Source organism: Scophthalmus maximus, chromosome 15 (genome assembly GCF_022379125.1).
Source record: "Scophthalmus maximus strain ysfricsl-2021 chromosome 15, ASM2237912v1, whole genome shotgun sequence".
Classification (NCBI taxonomy): Eukaryota; Metazoa; Chordata; class Actinopteri; order Pleuronectiformes; family Scophthalmidae; genus Scophthalmus; species Scophthalmus maximus.
The window spans coordinates 18,610,729-18,631,457 of NC_061529.1; the positions used below are offsets into that span (position 1 = coordinate 18,610,729).

Genomic DNA, 20,729 nt, shown 5'->3' on the forward strand with positions numbered 1-20,729 from the left:
AGGTGTGATAACTGTGCTTTAATAGAAACGGTCCTTTTGTATATTTTGCCTCTGCTCCAGAATTTGGTTCCGATGGGCAGGGGACAGTGTCTCCACTCAGGAAGCTGTGGCAGTAGGGGGCACTGTATGGCTTTGAGAATGGGTTGAAAGAATGATCAGCTCCGCTCCTCCTCTCCGTGCACTGATAGGAGATAATTAGATAACCTACCAAACAACATGCTGTAAAACAGCAGCAGAGTTCGCTCGACATCTGACCGATACATTTACACAGGAGCAGAGAGGGGCAGAACATGAGTGTGTGTGTGTGTGTGTGTGTGTGTATGTGTGTTTGTGTGTGTGTTTGTGTGTGTGTGTGTGTGTGTGTATGTGTGTTTGTGTGTGTGTGTGTGTGTGTGTGTGCTTGTGTGTGTGTGTGTGTGTGTGTGTGTGTGTGTGTGTGTGTGTGTGTGTGTGTGTGTGTTTGTGTGTGTGTGTGTGTGTGTGTGTGTGTGCGCGTGCGCCTCCACTGTCTGACAGTAAAACTGTACTGCCACCCAAACACTGGCTGTTCAACACAACTGGATTTCTAACTTCAAAGCCATGCGTGTCACTTTGAAGGGCGGCAGATATATTCCCATACTACCCTCCCCTACCCACATTCTGACCTCCATCCAAAAAGCCATAACCCCCGCCCCCCCACCCCACACACACACACTCACTCGCCCAAAACAGGCCATTTCCCGTCAGCTTGTCAGGGTCTTAATTGACAACTCCTGCCCTTCAAAGCAGAAAGTTATTGGTTGAATTGCTAATGAGCAACAAAATAAATACCCCCCCCCCCCCTCCAAAAAAGAAAAAAGCAGTAGGAGAAGGCATATGTTTTTGATAATTGGGGACTTGTGGAAGTATTTGAGCAACAACTAAAATGTGACAACTTGAACTGGAGTGTGAGCACACACCCCAAAAAGATTCTTTCCTCCTCCCAGCAGCACAGATTGTGTTGGTTTATTCAGCTCTCCATTTGCTGGCACCCAGGTGACAATTATTGTCCGCGGGTTAGCAAAAGAATGGAACACAAGCTGTGAGACAAAACTGTCACACGAGGTAAACAAACATGTTTCTTCGCACTGACACAAGAGATTTAGTTGGTTGGTGCCCATGGAGACTTTTGACTTTACTTTGAGTGTCTTTTGAGATTGTGTCATTCAAGGTTATGGTAAATGACAGTGACTTCTGCTAAGACATTGTCCTGGAGTAGTAACGATTTGTGGGAATCGATTCCTACTTGGCTCAACACATCTCACCACGTGTAAAGATGATGTAACACTGACCCTATCTATCTATCTACACATCCGTCCATCTTAAATATCAGCTTATGCACCCTGACAAAAACTATTTGTGGCCCTGCAGTTACATCCGAAGCAGCAAAAGGACTCAAACCTGAAATGTGCCAACCATTATTGCTTAATGGCCTTAAAGCTGTTGGACCAAACACTATTGGACTATGTATAACTAATGTGTTCTCTACGGCATTTTGGGTTGTTAGTACTACAGCACTGAAATGCAGCAGCATTATCTAACTTTAGACCACTTCCTCTAATCTTACAGACGGTGCTGTCCTTTTCAAACCAGGATGGAAAACACCCTTCTGTCTCTATGCCATATTTTCCACAAGTCTGTATGTCAAAATTAAACCCCTGAAGGAAAATAGTGGTTGGGTTTAAAAATAATTGAGGGAAATGAAGACAAAGACAACCGATCGCTAGGACCTACCCCCCTGACTGCTGCTATACTTTCCGTTCTAACGCAGGACATGATGCAGTTTACATTGATAATGGCAGAATTTACCACTTGAAATTCTTTGTCATTTTTGAAATATTGGTTTCAGACAGATGTGCACAAAAGGATATTTCTCATTTCAAGCCCCTGATTGACAATTTTGCTGTCGTGTATCAACAATTAAACTACCATTGGCTCCATAACTTGGAAAATTCAACAGCTGTGTCCCAATTCTCGTTCGGAGGCTTCATTTGCTGTACGATTGCGTCATACCATCGCGACTCGGCTGCCCCTTTTCCAGGGCTCCTTCAAACACTGCAGACAAATGCGTCCTTCCAGTCCCGAGCACAGCAGGACCCAAAGAGTGTCCCTTCCCCGCCCGATCTATCCCAGGAATCATTGCACGCCGGTTTGGATGGGAGATAATGGGCTACTTGCCCAACCATTTCCGGGTTCTACTTAGTACTGCTCGCATGTTTGGCTCTATAAGCTGATCGGTGACGAAGTGTCTGCTGCAGACCTTCGTGTGAGAGGAGAGGGAGAAATGATCCCGGCGTATGTTTACCAGCCGTCGTGTTCTCAGGTCGCGACAGGTCGGAAACCCATGCAAACTTAGTACGCCATTAAATTTCGACGACGCCGAACAAAGTGGGACACAGCAGTGCTCTGAGTACTTCTTTGTCTGTTTTTTAGAAAAGTCCCGTTTTGGACATTTTCCTGCGCACACTTGTGACAAAACTCTGGATGAAGTGTAGTGAGTAGCAATAACGGCAAACAGACCGGAAACAGACGACCAGCATTATTTTGAAACAGAAGTTCGACACGAAGCCTAGTGCATGTAGCCCATAGTGGCTAATGATAACACGAACGAAGAATATACTTTTAAATCTAAGTATCAAGTGTCAATGTGCAGCTATTTTGTTTTCAGCTAATTTGTACATGGTACATGTTTGAATAGCAGAGGAGCCTTAAAGCTTGAATATTTTTGTTAAAATATTTTTTACTTCCTCCGGGAAAAAACCCAAATTTCTGGCTCCATCATTTCTGAGATTTCTCATACGGTGGGGTTTGCATCTTTGCTAGGGTGGAAGCCGCTGGTAACATGCCGCTGGTGACCAGATTGTCTCATTTTGGTTTCGCCCGTCACGGTCTACCCCACTGACAAAGGCGGGTGGCCTCTGTCGGACGTGTAGAATAAGTCCTCCAAAGGAGGCAGTCCCTGAATTAGGACACATCTCATTTGTACATGGTACACACGTTTAAAAGCAGTAGGACTTGAATATCAAATATTTACATGGTAAGTTATATCACAATTCTTGGAGCTGCTGTATTTTACTGCTACTCAGCTGCTCACATCCGACTTGTGTCACAGCCTTTAAAACAAGAGCGCTAAAAACGATCACTTTCAACTTTAAGGACTGTGGTGATTTAATTTATATTATATACCTCATTTTTCATACATACAGTAAATTTGTCTCAGGGAGCAAGGAGCAGCCTGCTCACTTTACACAACTGGGCTGGTTTAATGAAAGGAGAAGAAAAATTGTTCAATAAACAATAGCCAGATATTTAATGTCTGTCTTTTTCACCTGCACAATTTTTCTCATCATGTGAAATAAATGTATGCATGGTAGTGTATATCTATTCATATTCATTATTTATTGATTATCTTTTACTGCACATCCATACAACACTGTTTGTATTAGTTGTAATTTTATTCAAACCGCTGCACATTTTAGCCTCTTTTTCACAAAGCAATAACTTGCACTCTTTGTATATTATCTTATTGATCTTTTCTTTCTTTTCTTTCTATTGATCTATTGATCTTTTCTTTCTATGGATCTTTTCTATTTTTATTCTAAATCCTTTGCTATATTTTATTATCCAACTCTTTCCCTGATGCCTTTAACTATTGCTGTTGCTGTAACTTGCGACTTTCCCCAGTGTGGAATCAATAAGATCTTTTCTCATCTTATCTTAAGATTAAATATATGTTTTTTTAAATTAATATTACTTCTGCATTCATGTGCATGTTGTAATGTACTGGTGCTGTTAATAAGTTTAGCAAATTTTACGTACGTTCCACTCTGTTGGGTACTTAATCCTAGAGCAATGCAACATATTCTATAAAATGATCATATTAAGATCAATACATTTTGAGATATGTGGCTTTCAGTGGAAAGGAATGGCATGAAAAATTGTAATCTGAGTACATTCGCCTTACAGATGTAGTAGAGTCGAAGTATAACTTTGCAGTAAATGGAAAATGTACAAATACCTTAAATGTGTAGTTAAATACAGTACTCAAGTGACTGTATTGAGTTACATTCCACCACTGGTTATTTTAGATATGAAATTATATCATGATATCATCAAGTGAGATGAAATAAACCATCTATTGATAAAGCTAATTTATAAAATAAAGATTTACCAGTTTATTTTGCCAGTTTTATTGGCATGGTCTCTCAACCTGAGATACATGAAGGTTCCGGCGGTGAAGCCTCTCTACTTCCTCTAGCAATACATAAAAAAAGTCTAACCAAAATTTCTGGCTCAAGTTTTCTCCTGCGGTGGGGCACTTCAGATCCGTTGCTAAGTTTGAGCTTGAAAAGCTTAAAGCTACTTTCAGCGATGTTGGCTGGAGTTGAGTGTTAAGTTTTAAACGAAGGCAAGTCCAGTTTTGACCTTTCATCACGCGTTATGACCTTAAGTGGACACAATTTGTTTTGTTGAACCATCCCTTCTTGGACTCGGTCAGGTATTTTATAGGCACAAACTAGGGGGAAAAATGATTTACCAAATACTTCCATCTCATTTTATATCCATTTAACAATTTCTTGACCCTTGATGTGCATTTCTGGACAATTTGATGTGTCCCAACCCATAAGATGGGAACCACTGGGTTGAATGACAGCTGAATAGTCCTAAGGTCATTTTTTGAAATACTGAAATAATTCATAGTGATGATTATATACACAGATCATTACACATTTCAAAAACAATTTAATTAATTAATTTATATTTACACTATCAACATATATATCACACAAATCCATTTTAGGAATATCTTCCACTTCCCATCGTACCATGTCTTAACCTGATGCAAAGGTTGAGAAACACACATTTTTTAAATACTTGTCCTAATATGGCAGTGAAAATTTGCCCAACGCAGCTTCCTGTTGGGCCCACCTGAGGAAGCAGAGAAGTTTCCTGAACCAGATTTAGCTCGAGATTTTCTGCTCCATCTTCTCGGAAAATATAAGGTTGATTTATGGTAATTTCAGAGAGCAAACGGAATACTTGCTTCACTTGCTTCAGGAGACGAGGTCAAATAAGGGCTACATTTACTCACCTGACTAAGTCGGTCATACAGGAGCCAACCACCATCACATCAAAAGCCTCTTCGGTCATGATCTGATTAAGACACACATTTGTGTTATTTCTATACTGACAACACTCATTTCCTGGCATGGAATATCTTGAAGAAAATTTTATTTAGAATATTTGCTGATCATTTAGGACATTCTTGAATTTTCAACATTCATTCCAGCTTTTCCTGTGGAACCTATTCATAAACGAGGACAACATCTAAACCATAGCAGACCCCTTGGGGGCATTTCAGGCAAAATATGTAAACTAGTTCCCCTACAGCCGCCAAACAAAAATCACTTGATATTATTTATCTCCCACATTAGCATGAGCTCAACTGAAACAAGGAAGAAGGTAAAAATAGAGCATTCATCGCTGGCTAAGTTGGACAGGTTCCAGTCTTATTGGGGGTAGGAAAGGGGTGGGGGCATTTCAACGCTGCACCACGTGAACACACTGCAGCCCAGCAAAGTCTTTAATTAATTCAATCCTCGGCTTGTATCGGAGCTAATGCTAGTGTGTTAATCTCTTCAAATCTCTGCCTAGGCAGTGGAAGACTTGGAAAGCCTGGCCGCTGGCTGTAGGATGGCTCAATTCTTTCTCCTACATCTCACAGCATATTGTCTTCCCTCGGCAGGGAAGGGAAACCAGGCTAGAACCCCTCCGCATCTCAACTGAAGGAGAATATTATGAGATTTGCATTGTCCAATCACTTGAAACAGCAGGGAGCCCTCTTAATATTCTCCTTTGCCTTGTTGAATTTGAAACTGAATTATCATACAGTGGACCAACCTGAAAAAAGTGTTTGTACATACAGCTTTATGTAAAAATGTGTTTAATCGTTACACATTAACTAAAGCTTAACAAAAGGTTCGACTCAGCCGCAAAGAAATCACTACACTGTTTGTGCCAAATGAATGAACAAAGTGATGATTTAAGAGTCGGCACATACATTTTGGGACTAACTGAACAAAGCCCGCTCTAAAATGACTGTGTCACTTGTTTGCTCAGTTGAAGCCAAATCTAAATCAAAGTTACACACAGTGGGATATGAGTCGTGAGCAAGATACAGAACAAATTCAAAGGAAAATCTTGTTGGACCCTTGTTGGATTCTAAAAAACTACTTACATATTCTCTCTAGTTCTGACTACACAATTAAGACTTAACTGGATAATGATTGTTTAAATTTAAAAAAAATCCTTTTCAGTAGTTTAGATAATAACTATAATCACAAAAATACTTATTTTAGAGTCATCCTACCCCCACCCCTTAAAACAAACAAACGCACACACACACACACACACACACACACACACACACACACACACACACACCCCGTTTGGAAAAGGTCATACTTTCTTAACCACGTAAGAATTCTCCCGTAGAAAAACTAAACTATGACTGAAGGTCAACCTCTCGTGTCATCATTGAATTACAGCAGTAATATTTTGATGATAACAAACTGAACATATTTCACTCGTACTGTTTCTGCCTGATACATAACAAATATACAGAGTTACTCGGAATCACTCCCAGGGAAGTGGAAATTCCCAGTTGTGAATCAGGCCAGCTGCTCTCATCGAAAGCACAACTGGTCTGACGGAAGTTGCCAAGACATTTTTTGTGTTTTTTTCCAACATTTTAAATTTCATTTCATTATGACTTATTCTGATTTGCGCAGAACCAACACCTTCTTTCAGGGGATGTTTCCCAGCATACTTCAAAAGTCTGTGGGGTCATTTTTTGATGCCGTCCACCCTGTTGGCCCAACATCTTGCCTATACATGAATTCAATCTGATATGTGTGAGAGCAATACGATTTATTTTGCCTACATTAATACAAATGTACATAAAACCACAAAAAGGAAGCTTAAATTTATGTATGGGCATAAACACAACATTATACATGTTTTTAGAAGAAAGTAACCTAAACTACTTTATTGTCATATGAAGTAGGTGTTTACAAATGAAATGCATAATAAATAAAAATACGTAATCTTTTGAATAATGTGGAGCTAAGTCGCCTCACTACTGCTTTATAAGTGCAAGCAATACACCATGCAAAGTGCTTTGCTTGCAAACCCATACTGTCCAAGAGACACATCAGATACTCGTCAATATAATGCCAACAACTCTCAGGATACGTGGCCCAGCTTCTTTAGAAGCAGGCTCTTGTCTAAATAAAATGTGTCGAGACAACGTATTGTACTCCGATGCAACACAATAATTACCTGAATATCAAAGTTGGTCTTGCAGAGAGGTGAACTGGACACTCGCTACAGAACACCGACGGTCAAAGTGCACAGCGGTTGCTGCATATCGTCGTGGATATTGCCGGAACCGTTGTCGTCACTAAATCGCTGCAGACGCATTCAGGTTACGGTCAAAATTGTTTGTGGTATAATTAATACCAGCGACATATGCTCTATGTGTAATATATCACCGAGAAACGTGTCTCTAAGAATTAAATATCGTATTGTGTCAACAGGCATTATTACGGACAGCTAAGTGCAGGGCTTGTCAAAAGGACCCAAACAGACATGTACCGGAAACTTTGAGAGCATGAAGTAAACATTGGAGTTAACGCTCAAATTATCTGTCTTCCTACTCGTGCAGGTACTCTAACACGCGCCCAGTGGCGTATTTGAATTGACAGTAATGGACAGGCAGTATTTCGAGAACGCTAAAAGTTCAAATTGTGGCATTGTGACGCATTATGTGGTAAGCTAATGGTGGCTAACGATGAGAAGCGTCCGAGCGTTGACGTCCAGATTCAAACTGTGGCTCACAAACGAATTCCCCACCAGCTGACGGTGACTGAGGTGCAGGGCATCGGAGTATAGTGTCACATACGCCTCTTGGTCTTTAACAGATACGTGATATTACTATAATCTAGAGCTGCAACAGTTAATCGATTAATGGTTTAGTGCTTGACTACTAATTTAAACGCCAACTACTTTGCTAATCGATTAATCGGTTTCAGGTAGTTTTTATGAAAAAAGAAATGTCTACGATTGCTGCTCCTTAAATATGTCATGTTTTCTGCTTTCTTTGCTCCCCTATGACGGTAAAATAAATACCTTTGGTGTGTGGACAAAAAAATAATAATCTTGGAGTTTGGGAAACACGATCTACATTTTGTCCCTGTTTAATGACATTTAATGGACCAAAGAACGTATCGAATAATTCGGAATATAATCGCCAGATTAACTGATAGTTAAAATAATTGTGAGTTGCAGCCCTACTATAATCCTAAACTTCCCTGAACACTGAGGCGTATGGACAATTGATTCAAAACCTAAACATAACTAATGCCAGAAAACCAAAATGTTAAACAGGAAGCAGATTCTGGCACGTATTGGAAAATTTCCACGACTCCAGGAAATGACAGATGAAAACGACCCTGCCACCTACGCGATGCAGAACACGTCCTCAGCTTTGTCAAATACGGCTGCGATGAATCACGTGGAAGCCTTTCCTGAAAGTTTAATTGTGTCTTCACAGATTCCTCAGAGTGGATACAATGAATAACATGTCCCCCGAGGTTGCACTGAACCGGATCGCACCTGAATTGCGGCCGTTGCTGTGCAGCGTGGTGCGGAACGGCCGTGTGGGACTGGACTCCACCAGCTGTCTCCGTGTCACAGACCTCAAAACTGGGTGAGGCGTACAGTAGCTCTTCACCAAAAGTTCACTCGGTGAAACACAAGATCCATCCAGTACATTTTGCCCTGCGGCGATGCTGCATCGACATGATTCCAGCAAGATGAGGGACATGTTACACAGAACCCTGTGAAACATAAGTTTATGTTCGTGCTAAAGTATTTCTGTGAGTTATGACCTCATCAGGATTCGAATGGATAAAACTCAGGGTTTTTGTCAGGGCCATTGTATAGATTCCGTTTTTGAAAATTCAAGTTTTAGAGAGTGCAACATGTCATCTGATGAAGGGCCTATTATAAAACAGGATTTTTTCATGTCATTTTAAGATCAGTGATTTTATTTTACCTCAAGTAATCTTACCAAAACTTACCTTGGGAATCAGTTATTAATTGGTTATGAGCACAGTCTTGTAATAGCTACAACAAGATATTTTCTAAAACGTTTTTTCCCCTTAACAATTTCCCACATAGAGCAGGGTAAACTGAAATATCTATGCTGGCAGCTTAGTTACAGTGTTTTTTGTCATGGCTGTTTCCAATGGATAATGGTCCTTGTAATGAAATGCGTCAAACTACAGGTGAAGTGTGGTTTTAACAGTGGTGGGTGCAGTTCATGATTCTTTAAAGTAAGAAAAGTGTGAGGCTATTGTCTCTAAGGACAACAGACATTTGTCTGACTGACTTAACAGTCTGGATGATATTGCAGCAACGACAATAACTTGATACATCTCGACTAGTAACTTCTTTAGGTAACTTTGAATTTGTTAGTACAGTCAATGCGTAAAGTCTGTCATATTATTCAAATTCTAATCATTAGTTGGTGAAATTCACAAACAGTGACTTGAAAAGTAACGCAAGTTGTACAAATGTGAAAAAAGTGATCATCTACTTTATAACTTTAACCAAAATCAAATAATTTGATAAAAATGTATCCAATTTTGATGATGTTTTTAGCATAGCTTCCTTCTTTAATTCATCCACCAGTTACATTTCATTGTTTAGTTTTTTTGTAGAATGCAAAAAACTTAACTGTCTCTTAACTGTCTTAACCTTAGCAGTTATTCTTTTTTTAATTGATGAATTCAGGTTATTTATTGATTGATGTGTACAATCACACTAATGATAGCTTCACCAGGTGGGAAGGTTAAGTGAGAAAACAAATGGCCATAATGTAAATCATCTCAAAACATGCAAACGATACACCTTAAATGTGGTTTGTCATCATGAAACAATTAAAACGTTTAAAGGACTTGTTTCAGTTTACTGGATTACATCTGTTATTGTTCATCATCAGTCTAGGCTGTAAACTAACAGTTGTAAAGAAAGGATTTGACATGAACACTTTGACATCTTTGTTGTCCTCATTAACCCCCACGTTCAGATGCACATCTCTGACCCCTGGTCCCTGTTGTGATCGCTTCAAACTTCACATCCCCTATGCTGGAGAAACCCTAAAATGTAAGTAAACGAGTCACTTACTCTCCTTTTTTAGGCCATTTTCAGATTAATCAGACAAGTCGATCATCTAGTGTTGGTTAAACAAATAGTCATTTATATTTACTGAGTCTTGAGTCGATCAGTTGTGGTTATTTTTGGCACTACTCTGGAGTGTCTGAGCAGTTTGGAAATGGTGCTCGCCCGGTTCCAGTTTGAAAACTTTGGAGCTGCGTTGTAGTATGGACATGCAAAAACAGATGTTTGGAAACGGTGATGCAGTCACCTGCATTGGCTCCCTGATTGGTTCTTATGAGTCACGACTTGACTACGACTTTACTTTAAGTAACAGTTCTACCTTGTTGTTTTTTTTTCAGTATTATTTTCTGTCATTAAAAAACCAACTGCGGAGTAGACCTGTTTACAACGGCATGTGCATGACCAGTGTACGTGAATGGTCACGTGAAATACGTTGTCAGGTGTTAGTGTGAACAGGGATACACAGCCAAAAAACGCTTGTTTGGAGGGAGAACTTTTTCTTTCTTTTTTAAAGCCGTTTTTAGATAAAACTTAATAGTTTAGATGTAGCCTAAGATTCTCTGCTGTCTTTAAATCAGACTATTACACTTTATCTATTGATCTAATCTCATGAATAAATTCACATGGCAAACTCAGATATGTAATTGAACAATTTGAACAATTATGTCCATTTTGATTCCATCTTTTTTCTAGAAATTCATCCAGTTTGTTCTTTGTACTCTAAAATGTAAGCACTGGTGGCTTTTCAATTTACAGGTTGTCTTCTGTGCTCAAGATAAGTATTATTCAATGTAGAGCCTGTATATTGAAAAATAAATAATTTATTATATTTCAGATAAACAATGTTCAACCAGCCAAGCTTTAGTGCTGGTGTTAGTGTTGAAGGAGCCACTTCTTTCTCACAGTAGGAGAGTTTAAAGATGATGAGAGGTGGTTCTAGGTCAACACCAGCTCTAGTCACCAACAAGGGTGGATAGGTGAAATATAAATATATTCAGAACACATGTTTAGAGCTATGCACAGGATCAAGTTGATTGTCAATAAAAAAAAAGATTTCAAATAAAATATTTTATTTATTACCTAAATAAAATCATAATCAACCAAACAGCAAAAGGAATGTTTTTTAATTGCTTAGGCATTTAGCTAGCAGTAAGACCAAAAGACCAGGTACTGCTTCACTACAAACACAAGACAAATATTTTTCTGATGATGGTGCATTAATCACTGGAAATTATATCAGTAACGTGTTGTTTGTACCATTTAACTTTTACCGGAACAATCTCCCCATTCTGAATCAAGTCCCCGCATTAGAGACTTTTCCATTTGAACATAACCTTAAAAGTGGCACATGGCCAACATCACTAAATGTTGTTAAGTTACTATATTCATAATTTTGAATTATTTTAACTTGCTGTTACTGTAATTATCGTGACTCACGAGACCATGTCAGGCCCATCTGTACACACACAGTACTTATAACTGAACTTATAATGTGATTATAAGTTCAGGGCTTTCCAAAGAAAGTTTACTTGTCGTTTGTTTGAATAGTTCCGGGGTGAACTAAACTAAGATATACAGTTTTGTATTAAATCTTGTAAAAGAACATGATTATATATTATTATATTATTATTACTTATTGTTCAATGCATTTTTTTATATATATAAAAATCTTCCTGATGGGGTTTCCAATACATATTCTCTACCCACTTCAAAAACACAGTTGGCAGTGCAAGCCGAGTCTGTCATTTTGATAGGTGAATCAGGTTTCTGTGGCGGATGAGTTACTCACAATGTCTTTGAACAGATGCCTTCCCGTGTCAATGTGTTTCCCCCCAAAAATTTAGTAACTAGTTACTGTGCAGGACTGAATCATGAAAATTAATAAAAATGTGTCCACAAGCTTCAGTTGGTGCCAAACAACGTTGGCACATGGTTAACTCATGTCCATGTGCATGAAGTTCTGTTTGGCTGTGCATGATGTTTGGTGCAAATGTGGTCGTGTTTGGGGGAAAAGAAAAAAAGAAACCTGTGGCTTGTCAGCAGAAGTAAGATTTGCTTCATTTGAAAAAAGTTCTAATAAATCTCTCCGTGCAGAAATGTTTGTGACCTACATCAGGATGTTGTGGCGAGACTCGAGGAATGTGTAGCTGTCAGGAGTACGAATATGCAGCACAATTGCTTGTCTAGGTGACGGCTGGATGAGGTTTTAGTCCTTTCTGAAAAGTGATGTTCTTGTGAAACACATAATAATGTAAATAAAAATTGTGATATTAACTCTCATGTTAAACGCAGAGACATTAACGCTGCAAAGAAAAGAAAACAAACAGTCCTCTGGTGTTCTGGCTTGGCACATGGCATCTCTGCAGCTGTTGTACCAGTTGCTGTACTTTCCTGTGCTTTGGCCTGAGGAAGAAGGTTTGGTATTGAAGGGGCCACAGGTTTGGTCTGTGCCAATTTGTGGAGCGGGAGCTCAGCACTTAATGCGTGCCCAGGCTTTCTTCCACTTCACCACCGTGGCTGGTACTGCGAAACAACAATTTGTGGCCTTTGTTGTGTAACATTATTGTGCTCCCCCGTGACCTCAATAAAATGTCTGGCTGGAACTGAGGTGAGTCTTTGAGAAGGCAAGTTACGCAGTGATTAGGGAGCACTGTGGAGTTGAGCTTCTCAGGCAGCTTGAACAAAGGAGGTATATAAAAGGTTATGTTCTAACCTGTCAAGGTTGCACTTCCAACAGCACCGTTTCTGTCTGGATCTGCGCCAGTGCTTCTGTGACAGAGTTCCAGTTGATTGTAACAGATTTGCAGCACGTCGTCTCCTCATTTGACTGCCCTCCACGGGGAAAATACTTCCATATGTTTGTCCTCTTTTGCTGGAATGACCCCCCCGAAAAAAAAAAAGCAGAACAGAACAGTCTTGCAGCACACAAATAGAATTGTGTAACAATATAGGAGAACATTGTGAACCAGTCCAAGATATCATGTTATGATGTCTTGTCAGAGCCTCAGTCAGAGCCATTTCCAGTCAGTGTTTTATTTTTTTAATGTACCTGAGTGCATTTATTTCAGCAATTTAAATCTTAGTATTTTAGCTGTAGTTTGTTTTAGTATTTGTTCAAATTTTGAATGAATGAAACTTAAACCACACTGCTTTGTGTGGTGTTCTATATTTAAAAATAAATAAATAATTGTTTTCACAAGACAGACCTGTTAGACAGGTGGCTTTAATGGTTAAATGTCAAGTCAGCTCATTACTTAATTTTCTTAATTTAAAAAAAGCACATATGCATCTAATGAGGCTAATGCAGCCAATGCAAAAAAAAAAGAAAAAAAAAGAAAACTGCCTTTACAAGGTTTTCGTGTCCAATTCTGCTCTCAAGTCTCTCAAGACAAGCCTGGGCCAAGATAATGTCAAATTATTCGCACTGCAGTTTCTCTTGTGTCTTTAAAAATGACTCTCCATCTCCTGAAACTAGACACTAATATTTAGAAAATTCCCAATTTTTGCACTTGTTACAATAATATGAAATAGAACAATGGAACATGGTCTAGTTTGTTGTTGACATCAACAATCGGCTCATAATCAGTTTTCCTGTTTTCTGGCAGGGGACATCATATTCAACGCTCACTATCCAGAATTGCCTCCAGATTTTATTTTTGGAGAAGATGCAGAGTTTCTCCCTGAACCCTCTGAACTACCGGTGAGTATCCTGACTAATATATGAATTGTTGGGGTTTAAAATTATAATCAAAATGTGAAGTGATTTTTTTTTTTAAATCAAGATCACAAACTTTATTTTATCATCACAATTCCAAGAAAACACATTGTTGTTCTTTCCCGCTGGTTAAAGCCAGACCTTGTCTTGTCATTTACTGCATTGAATGTTTCTGTGATGTGGTCCTAAATGTCAGACAGATGCCTCAAATTACTGATCACAACTGCACTCCATCCCGGTGAGCGAGGAGCCGATGTGGTGCCACATACGCCCTTTCACAAAGCAAACAAACAGGCTGCAGCCACTCTAGGTGTGCAGCGTTACGTAGCTGGAAAAAACGAAGCGTAATCATTTGCATTCCCATTTACTTATGCCATAAAGTCCATTTTTGCTCCCTGTTTATCTGGAAATCCGATTATCTGTATGGAATAATATAATTCACAAGAAAGTTGATGAAGATAATAAAGATTACCCAGCAGGGAAATGACTGGCTGTAACAACAACAGATGATAAGGTTCTTGGTAATCAGGCGTCCGGGAGGACGAGTTTCCTGCAGGAGAACTTCACGGGATTCATTTAAACTTTTGTTAGTTAACATGCTTACCACTTTTAAATGTTAACATCTCCCTTTTAACGTTTCTAAAGAACATGTATCCAATGTTCAGGTGTATATTAACTTTAGAGAAGGCTGAGTCAGTATTATCTAGGCTTGGCCAATAGTTTTGTCTAGTTTGCAAACTGGTCTACAAAGACTGATTGCATCAGCAGGGTTGAGTTTCAAATGAGGTGTGGTTTTAATGTTTATATATCGTAACAAGCTGCTGCTTGAGAAAAAGCAGTTACAACATGATCATAAGTTCCAGATAATCCGTGTGCATGTCTCTTCTCATGTATCACTCTGATGGTATGATCCTGGAGCTTTGGCTTCATAAGGGTTTGAGAGGTAATAGCTGATAGTCAGGGGATTTTACAGAGGAATAAGTTCATACCCTATTCTAGAATATATATAAACTTTTTGATATTACTATTGGTTTTGACCTTGTTTTCATCCAAAGCCCTGGACTGCGTAACATATGACGACGGAAAACGTAACATAAACAAACCAGAGACATAACTTTCTCGAAAGTACGAAAGGAAACATTTCTAGGAACCGTTTTATGTACATAAAACATAGGGCTGGGATGATATGCTTTTGTCCCGATTCAATTGTATCACGATACTTGGGTGCCAATTTGATTTGTATTGCGATTGTTGTGCATCGGTTTGGGCTAATATTGTTATCATCAATCATTTATATTTGTCAAAGCTAATTATGAATTATGAAAATCAATAGAGCTTATTAATCAATGCTAATAGCAATGGGGCACCACCCGGAAATCTGGAACATTAACCAAAATCGTCAATTCAGTCGCAAGAATTAAAGGTGTTCACTCAAAATGTTCATATCTGATAGATATGAGCATTTATGGAGGGAACTGAAGGTATGAATTCCAGCACTGACTCCGTCAACCAGCCAATATCACAATGTAAATGCAAATAACACAAAACAACTTCTCTTTAAAGTATAACAACATTTATTAACTTTAGCAATATCAATGTACAATCAATACTACTTTTTATCAACATATGTCAGTTATAAGCTAAGCTACCAATCATATATCATATGATCATCGTATGAAAGGACAACAACAAGTAAGTGTGTGCGTGCGGGGGGAGGAGGAACAAAGTGGCGGATGTGACCAGGGACGTCAGGTGGTGCCAGAGAAAGGTGGGGCGTGAGACCTCAAGTTAAACGGCAGCTACCTTTAAACATGTGACTCTAACAAAGGAGAGATCAGGGACGAAGTTAACTTCAGACCAGAGTCTCTCCAGCACCCACGAGTGTGTGTTAATGTTTGTTAGTAGGAAAGCAAAGGGTGATGTCACAAAAATATCCTGCTGGTCCCACCAGTCGCAACAGAGTCATCCGGAAAGTTGGTTTAACTCATCTGACTCAGAACATCTCCCGCTGTGTTCATCATATGTGAAAGGCAAACTCCTCAAAATGTCCGGTCCCAAATGTCATGGACTTCATGTCTGAAAACAGCTATATGGTGCCTCTATAGGTATAAACATTCCACTTTTCCAATTGAAATCATTTATTTGCGCAGTGTTAAACACAGTGTGCCATGTGCATTTCTCTCTTCAGAAGAAGAAGACGAATCAGTCACTGTGTGACCTGTAATGCTGTTACCTCACCACGTGTCTTCCCTCAGTTGTCTTGCATGTCGGCATGAATGTCTATTGGCAGCGTGTGACTCGGTATATTGTTGACTGAGGAGATTATTAGGCTTTGTGGGACATATTCCTTGTTGATGTTGCTGTTAAGCTACTACCATGCAGTTATCCAGTGCTATTTTTGTTCAGCAGCTCGCATGGACAATCTAAATTCCCCTGCTTGTGTCAGGGTCTGGGAGAAGAGTGGGGGAGTATTGCTCACCCTCTCATAAATCCAGCTGTGCACATAAGGGGAAGTACCTCTGCTGAGCCAGTGCCTGGCAGCCCATCGCTTGTTTATTTTCTCACTTATATTCTCGCCGTCTTTTGCTGTTCTTGCTTTCGTAAATTCTCCTTCTGCTGTCTGAGGTCCTCTGCTCGTACTCACTCCTTTTCCTGTATGTTCCCCCTCTTACTCCTTAAAGCTCTGAATTCCCAGCAGCCCCTCAGTTTCCCCTCATAGTCCACGGAAAAGTGTTACCATCAGCACTGATGGTGGGAATTCTTCTTAAAGCACGCCGACCACGTGTCTGCACATGTTTCTTTCTGACTTTTACAACATATTGTAAAAGTAACATCGTAATCAAAAGTGTCACTAATATTTAAATCTCCTTTTATTGAAAATAACTTGTATCTTGATCCACAGGAGCATAACTCACAAGCAATATGTTTTAGGATTTTTTTTTTATTCAGTGGAAGTAAACATTAGGCTAATTTTGGGTCCTCTGTCAGTGGCCAGTTGAATTCCTGACGTCTCAGCAGCACATTGCTCTTGTTTACAGCCAGCCAAGGGTATCATTAGTTTCTCTGTTTAGGCATGTGTTTTCCACTGCTGTCACCAGGCCTGGAGTAGGTTTGTTATCCATGTTTCTGTTTAGACAGAGAGGGGGAAAAAAGACAAAACATTCACATAACACATTCACCACCAACCTCCATGTTAAAAATTTTGGAAAACAATTGGAAAAAATATTAATGTTCCAGGGACCTCTGTGCATGTTGTCTTTAGGAGGCGAGTTCAACATGAAAATACTATACAGCAGCAATAATGTAGAAATCTTCTCGGTGATTACTGAGAGTCCTTTCAACATTTAAACCACAATATTTGAGGGATGGAAGAGATCTAAATGCTCCTGTAGGATGTCCCATAAACAAAACTGTATTTATTTGCAGCTGAAAACTTCAGTGAGCCATGAAACATGAGAAAAGTCTGCCGTAGGTTTATTGGGGTTCACTCTGGTCAAGGGTTCACTGGCAAGTGCAAATATCATCATAATGGCTTCCAGACCGTGGCTAGTTGGCCACCAGGGCAGCTCCCCACCTTTAGAGTGCTTTGAAACACATACTGTAAGGGCTTGTTCCTAACTGGTCACTCATGTTGGCTCTCTCAACGGCTTCATGACTCTAATTCTGTTAGGGCTGTGGAAAGTCATCTGACAAGCCGGTGGGTTTAATTTGAGCAGGAAGAGAGGGAGTCATTGTTTCTTCTAACACACAAATAAATCCTAAATTGAACCAGAGATTGTCCTTGAAAATGTAATCATCACTACTTTGTCATAATACTGGCTCTGTAACCAAAAGATTTAATTGATGCCAGTTGGAAGTTGAAAGGCAAAGTATCAGAGATGACTTAGTTGTGCTGGAAATGTCGACTGCTGTCTAAATTTGAAATACGATGGAACATGTAATGTTGAATTTTACCATGGGAATTGAATTAATTTCAACCCCAATAAATAAACAGTCTAGCTTTAGTGCAGGATAGTGCATGTATGTATGCGTGTGTACAGTACATGCCCTACATACAGTCTAAATACAGGGGGAAAAAAGTGGTACAGTTCCCAATGTGGATGATAAATGAATAACTATAAAAGCAATCACAAACTGTAAAACACTGTAAGACAGTGGAGCAGTTGCTGCAGTTTGTAGTCTATTAGTGGGATATTTGGTCTAACTAGTGTGATGTTTTCATCACTTATCACTGTACTATGTGCGATGCACTTAAACGCCCAACTTTAAATGTGAGAAGACACATTAACCGGCTTCAGATTAAATTGAAGTTTATTTATTTCAATTATCCTCCTTATTTACAACAGTATCTTCTGAAATAATCAAGATAGCGACTCAGATGTTTTTTCTTTGCCCCTCGTGCTAAGAATTTTTTTAGCAAAAGAGCTTTTTTGTTTAAAGCTCCAGCAGATTAAAATATTTGACGTGTAATTTACCTGCTGTAGATCCATTTCATCACATGTTATGTGTAAACATGCCCTGTCTTTATACTTGGATTTTCTCTAGTTATCAATTATGTTGTTTATATCTACACTCAAAGGGGCAGTAAGTGATTTTGGGGAGAGATTGTTTGTCTTTAATTTTTTGACTGCACTCGAGGGGGCTGAAATCCGCAGCCTCGGGCATGGGAGGCCGACACGCTACCCACAAGGCCAAAACCGCTGAGCTGTAGCATCTGTCTCTAGCACGTATGTTAAGGTGTCGGGGAGTGATGTTTACAAATTGCACACACAGTGTTGTGTGGTCCAAACCCGTCCGCACCATTTGTTTTGTTTTCAATTTGCAGAGCCGAAAAACTGATTTTGGCGCATACACAATCAACAGCTAGCGGCACGGTCCGCTGAATTTTACAAAATATTGTATTGGATTAAAATCGGTTACTGCCACTTTAATACCTGATGTTGTCACCTGGTAGTATCTGGTGAACCATCTACTTTTTTGTTTGTTGTTTTGGAAGCATTGCCAAGTATATATATCTACTGATATATCAATATCAGACATGTTTTACTCCCTAATATTAGTATCGGCCGCCAAAAAAACCTACATGCTACCCACTAGTTGCTGGGAAAATTGAACAGCGAGGGGGAAATGACAAAGAAAGAGGCAGGAAGGGAGGGACGGTGGAGAGCAGGAGCATTCAACCCTTACATAGAAGATGTGCTGTTGCATCACAGTGTCCTTTTTTTCCTTCCCTAATTTCGCAACTGATGATTAATAAAGTTCAACTTTTATGTACAAATATTTGCGTGGAAGTGCTCAATTCTCTACACACAGAGCGGTGTGTTGGTGTGTGATATTATGTGGTATTGTAAGGTGTATTTAGCTGGTTTTGTTGTGTTGGTGTGGTCATTTTGTGATTGTGATGCGTTCATCTGTAATCATTAATTGTCCACCCTCCATTCCCTTCCACGATTTGTTGTTATCATTTATTGTACAGAAATGTCCAGTGACGTATGGTTGTGGTGCAAATACATTGAGGGGCCATAAAAGAACCACACAGGTGGTTTTGGATATTTTAGCCTAGTAAATAGAAAATCATGTGTTACCTGATAAATAGCGCGAGAGCTCTAGTTCACCCATTGTGACATCATGCACAGAAGTGATCTAACAAAGAGACTGCCTCAGAAGGAGTTGGACAATCCCCTGTGTGAAAAAATGAGTTTCACCACTGATGTCTGGAAACCTAAGGATCGTTTTACCTTTACAGCTACTGTGTATGTACTTGACACATTTTGTAGGCCAAATAAAATGAATAACACTCTTTATCTTCTACCATGAGTCTGAAGACCAGATATTACTAATTGCACCTCTCTTTTTTACTCACCTAATACTACTATTCATCGCCCCGTCTTTCCCCCTCTTGGTGTCTAACATACCATCTGTCTGGTCTAGACTTGTCCTGTGATGCGTGCAGGCATTAAGCATTTTGGGACTTCCCCAGTGTTTTAAATCTTTGTCAGTCTTAATGTAAATGTGCCTGAGATCTGAGGTTAGTCCTGATGGCCTCTGTAGATACAGCATCAACAAGTTTCTACTTATCTGTCTTGCAGTTCTCGGCCGTGTAGTATAGAAAGATATATATCTTATCTATAGATACACTATAGATGGGAAGACTCACTTTTTTACTGGTTGTATTTGCTGCTTTGTTGGGGGAGGGGTTGCCCCATTCATTTGCAAAATGTGCTGCATTTTGGACAATTAACTGAATAAGTAGTCGGTTTAGCATTTATGTGGAAAAATAAAGATCATTTTCAACTAGAAGGGCGGATGAAGACCGCACACCTCCACCATGGCTTATGCCCTATCTCGCCATTGGAAAAAAATATTAAGGATCCGCCAGTTATTCTTTGTCTGCTCCAAAATGTTATGACTTTCTTACCCACACCTCCACAAAATTAAATAGAAATCATTTTAGTAGTCTTTGAGTAATTCTGTTGACAGACAATGAAAACCTGTATAAACTAGAGTGACACTGTAGAGAGCACACCTCCGCCAAGGGCCAACAGCGCCCTTAACGTCAAGCCTTTGTCCGATTCCAACCCCAAGTTTTTCGACAAAATCTCTTCAGTTGTTTTGAATAGTATAAATCTGAGAAGCAAGAAAACAAACAAACAAACAAAAACACGGCATAGGACAAGCATAGGACAGGGGCTAAACTATACCCCCCTTGGTGGAGTTCATTTTAGTGCCATTTCATAATGATGTCACCATG

General features: G+C 39.5%; 2 protein-coding genes across 5 annotated transcripts in view; one reads left to right on the forward strand and one right to left on the reverse strand.

Moving 5' to 3' along the window:
- Positions 1-7,491, reverse strand: part of rbks (ribokinase) — a 34,983-nt gene extending 27,492 nt beyond the window's left edge. Inside the window, exons 1-2 of one of the 3 annotated variants that reach the window (XM_035609715.2) lie at positions 7,360-7,491; positions 5,111-5,172 (exon numbers count right to left, since the gene is read on the reverse strand). In XM_035609715.2, the coding sequence (XP_035465608.1) occupies positions 5,111-5,169 (59 nt within the window). In that variant the 5' untranslated portion in view covers positions 5,170-5,172; positions 7,360-7,491. The remainder of the gene's footprint in view (positions 1-5,110; positions 5,173-7,359) is intronic. The other 2 variants (XM_035609714.2, XM_035609716.2) reach the window with 2 other exon arrangements.
- A 133-nt stretch (positions 7,492-7,624) lies between these two features.
- Positions 7,625-20,729, forward strand: part of babam2 (BRISC and BRCA1 A complex member 2) — a 74,430-nt gene continuing 61,325 nt past the window's right edge. The window contains exons 1-4 of one of the 2 annotated variants that reach the window (XM_035609712.2): positions 7,625-7,744; positions 8,633-8,788; positions 10,172-10,248; positions 13,869-13,963. In XM_035609712.2, coding sequence (XP_035465605.1) covers positions 8,652-8,788; positions 10,172-10,248; positions 13,869-13,963 — 309 coding nt within the window. In that variant the 5' untranslated portion in view covers positions 7,625-7,744; positions 8,633-8,651. Of the gene's footprint in view, positions 7,850-8,632; positions 8,789-10,171; positions 10,249-13,868; positions 13,964-20,729 lie in introns of both variants that reach the window. The other variant, XM_035609713.2, reaches the window with a different exon arrangement.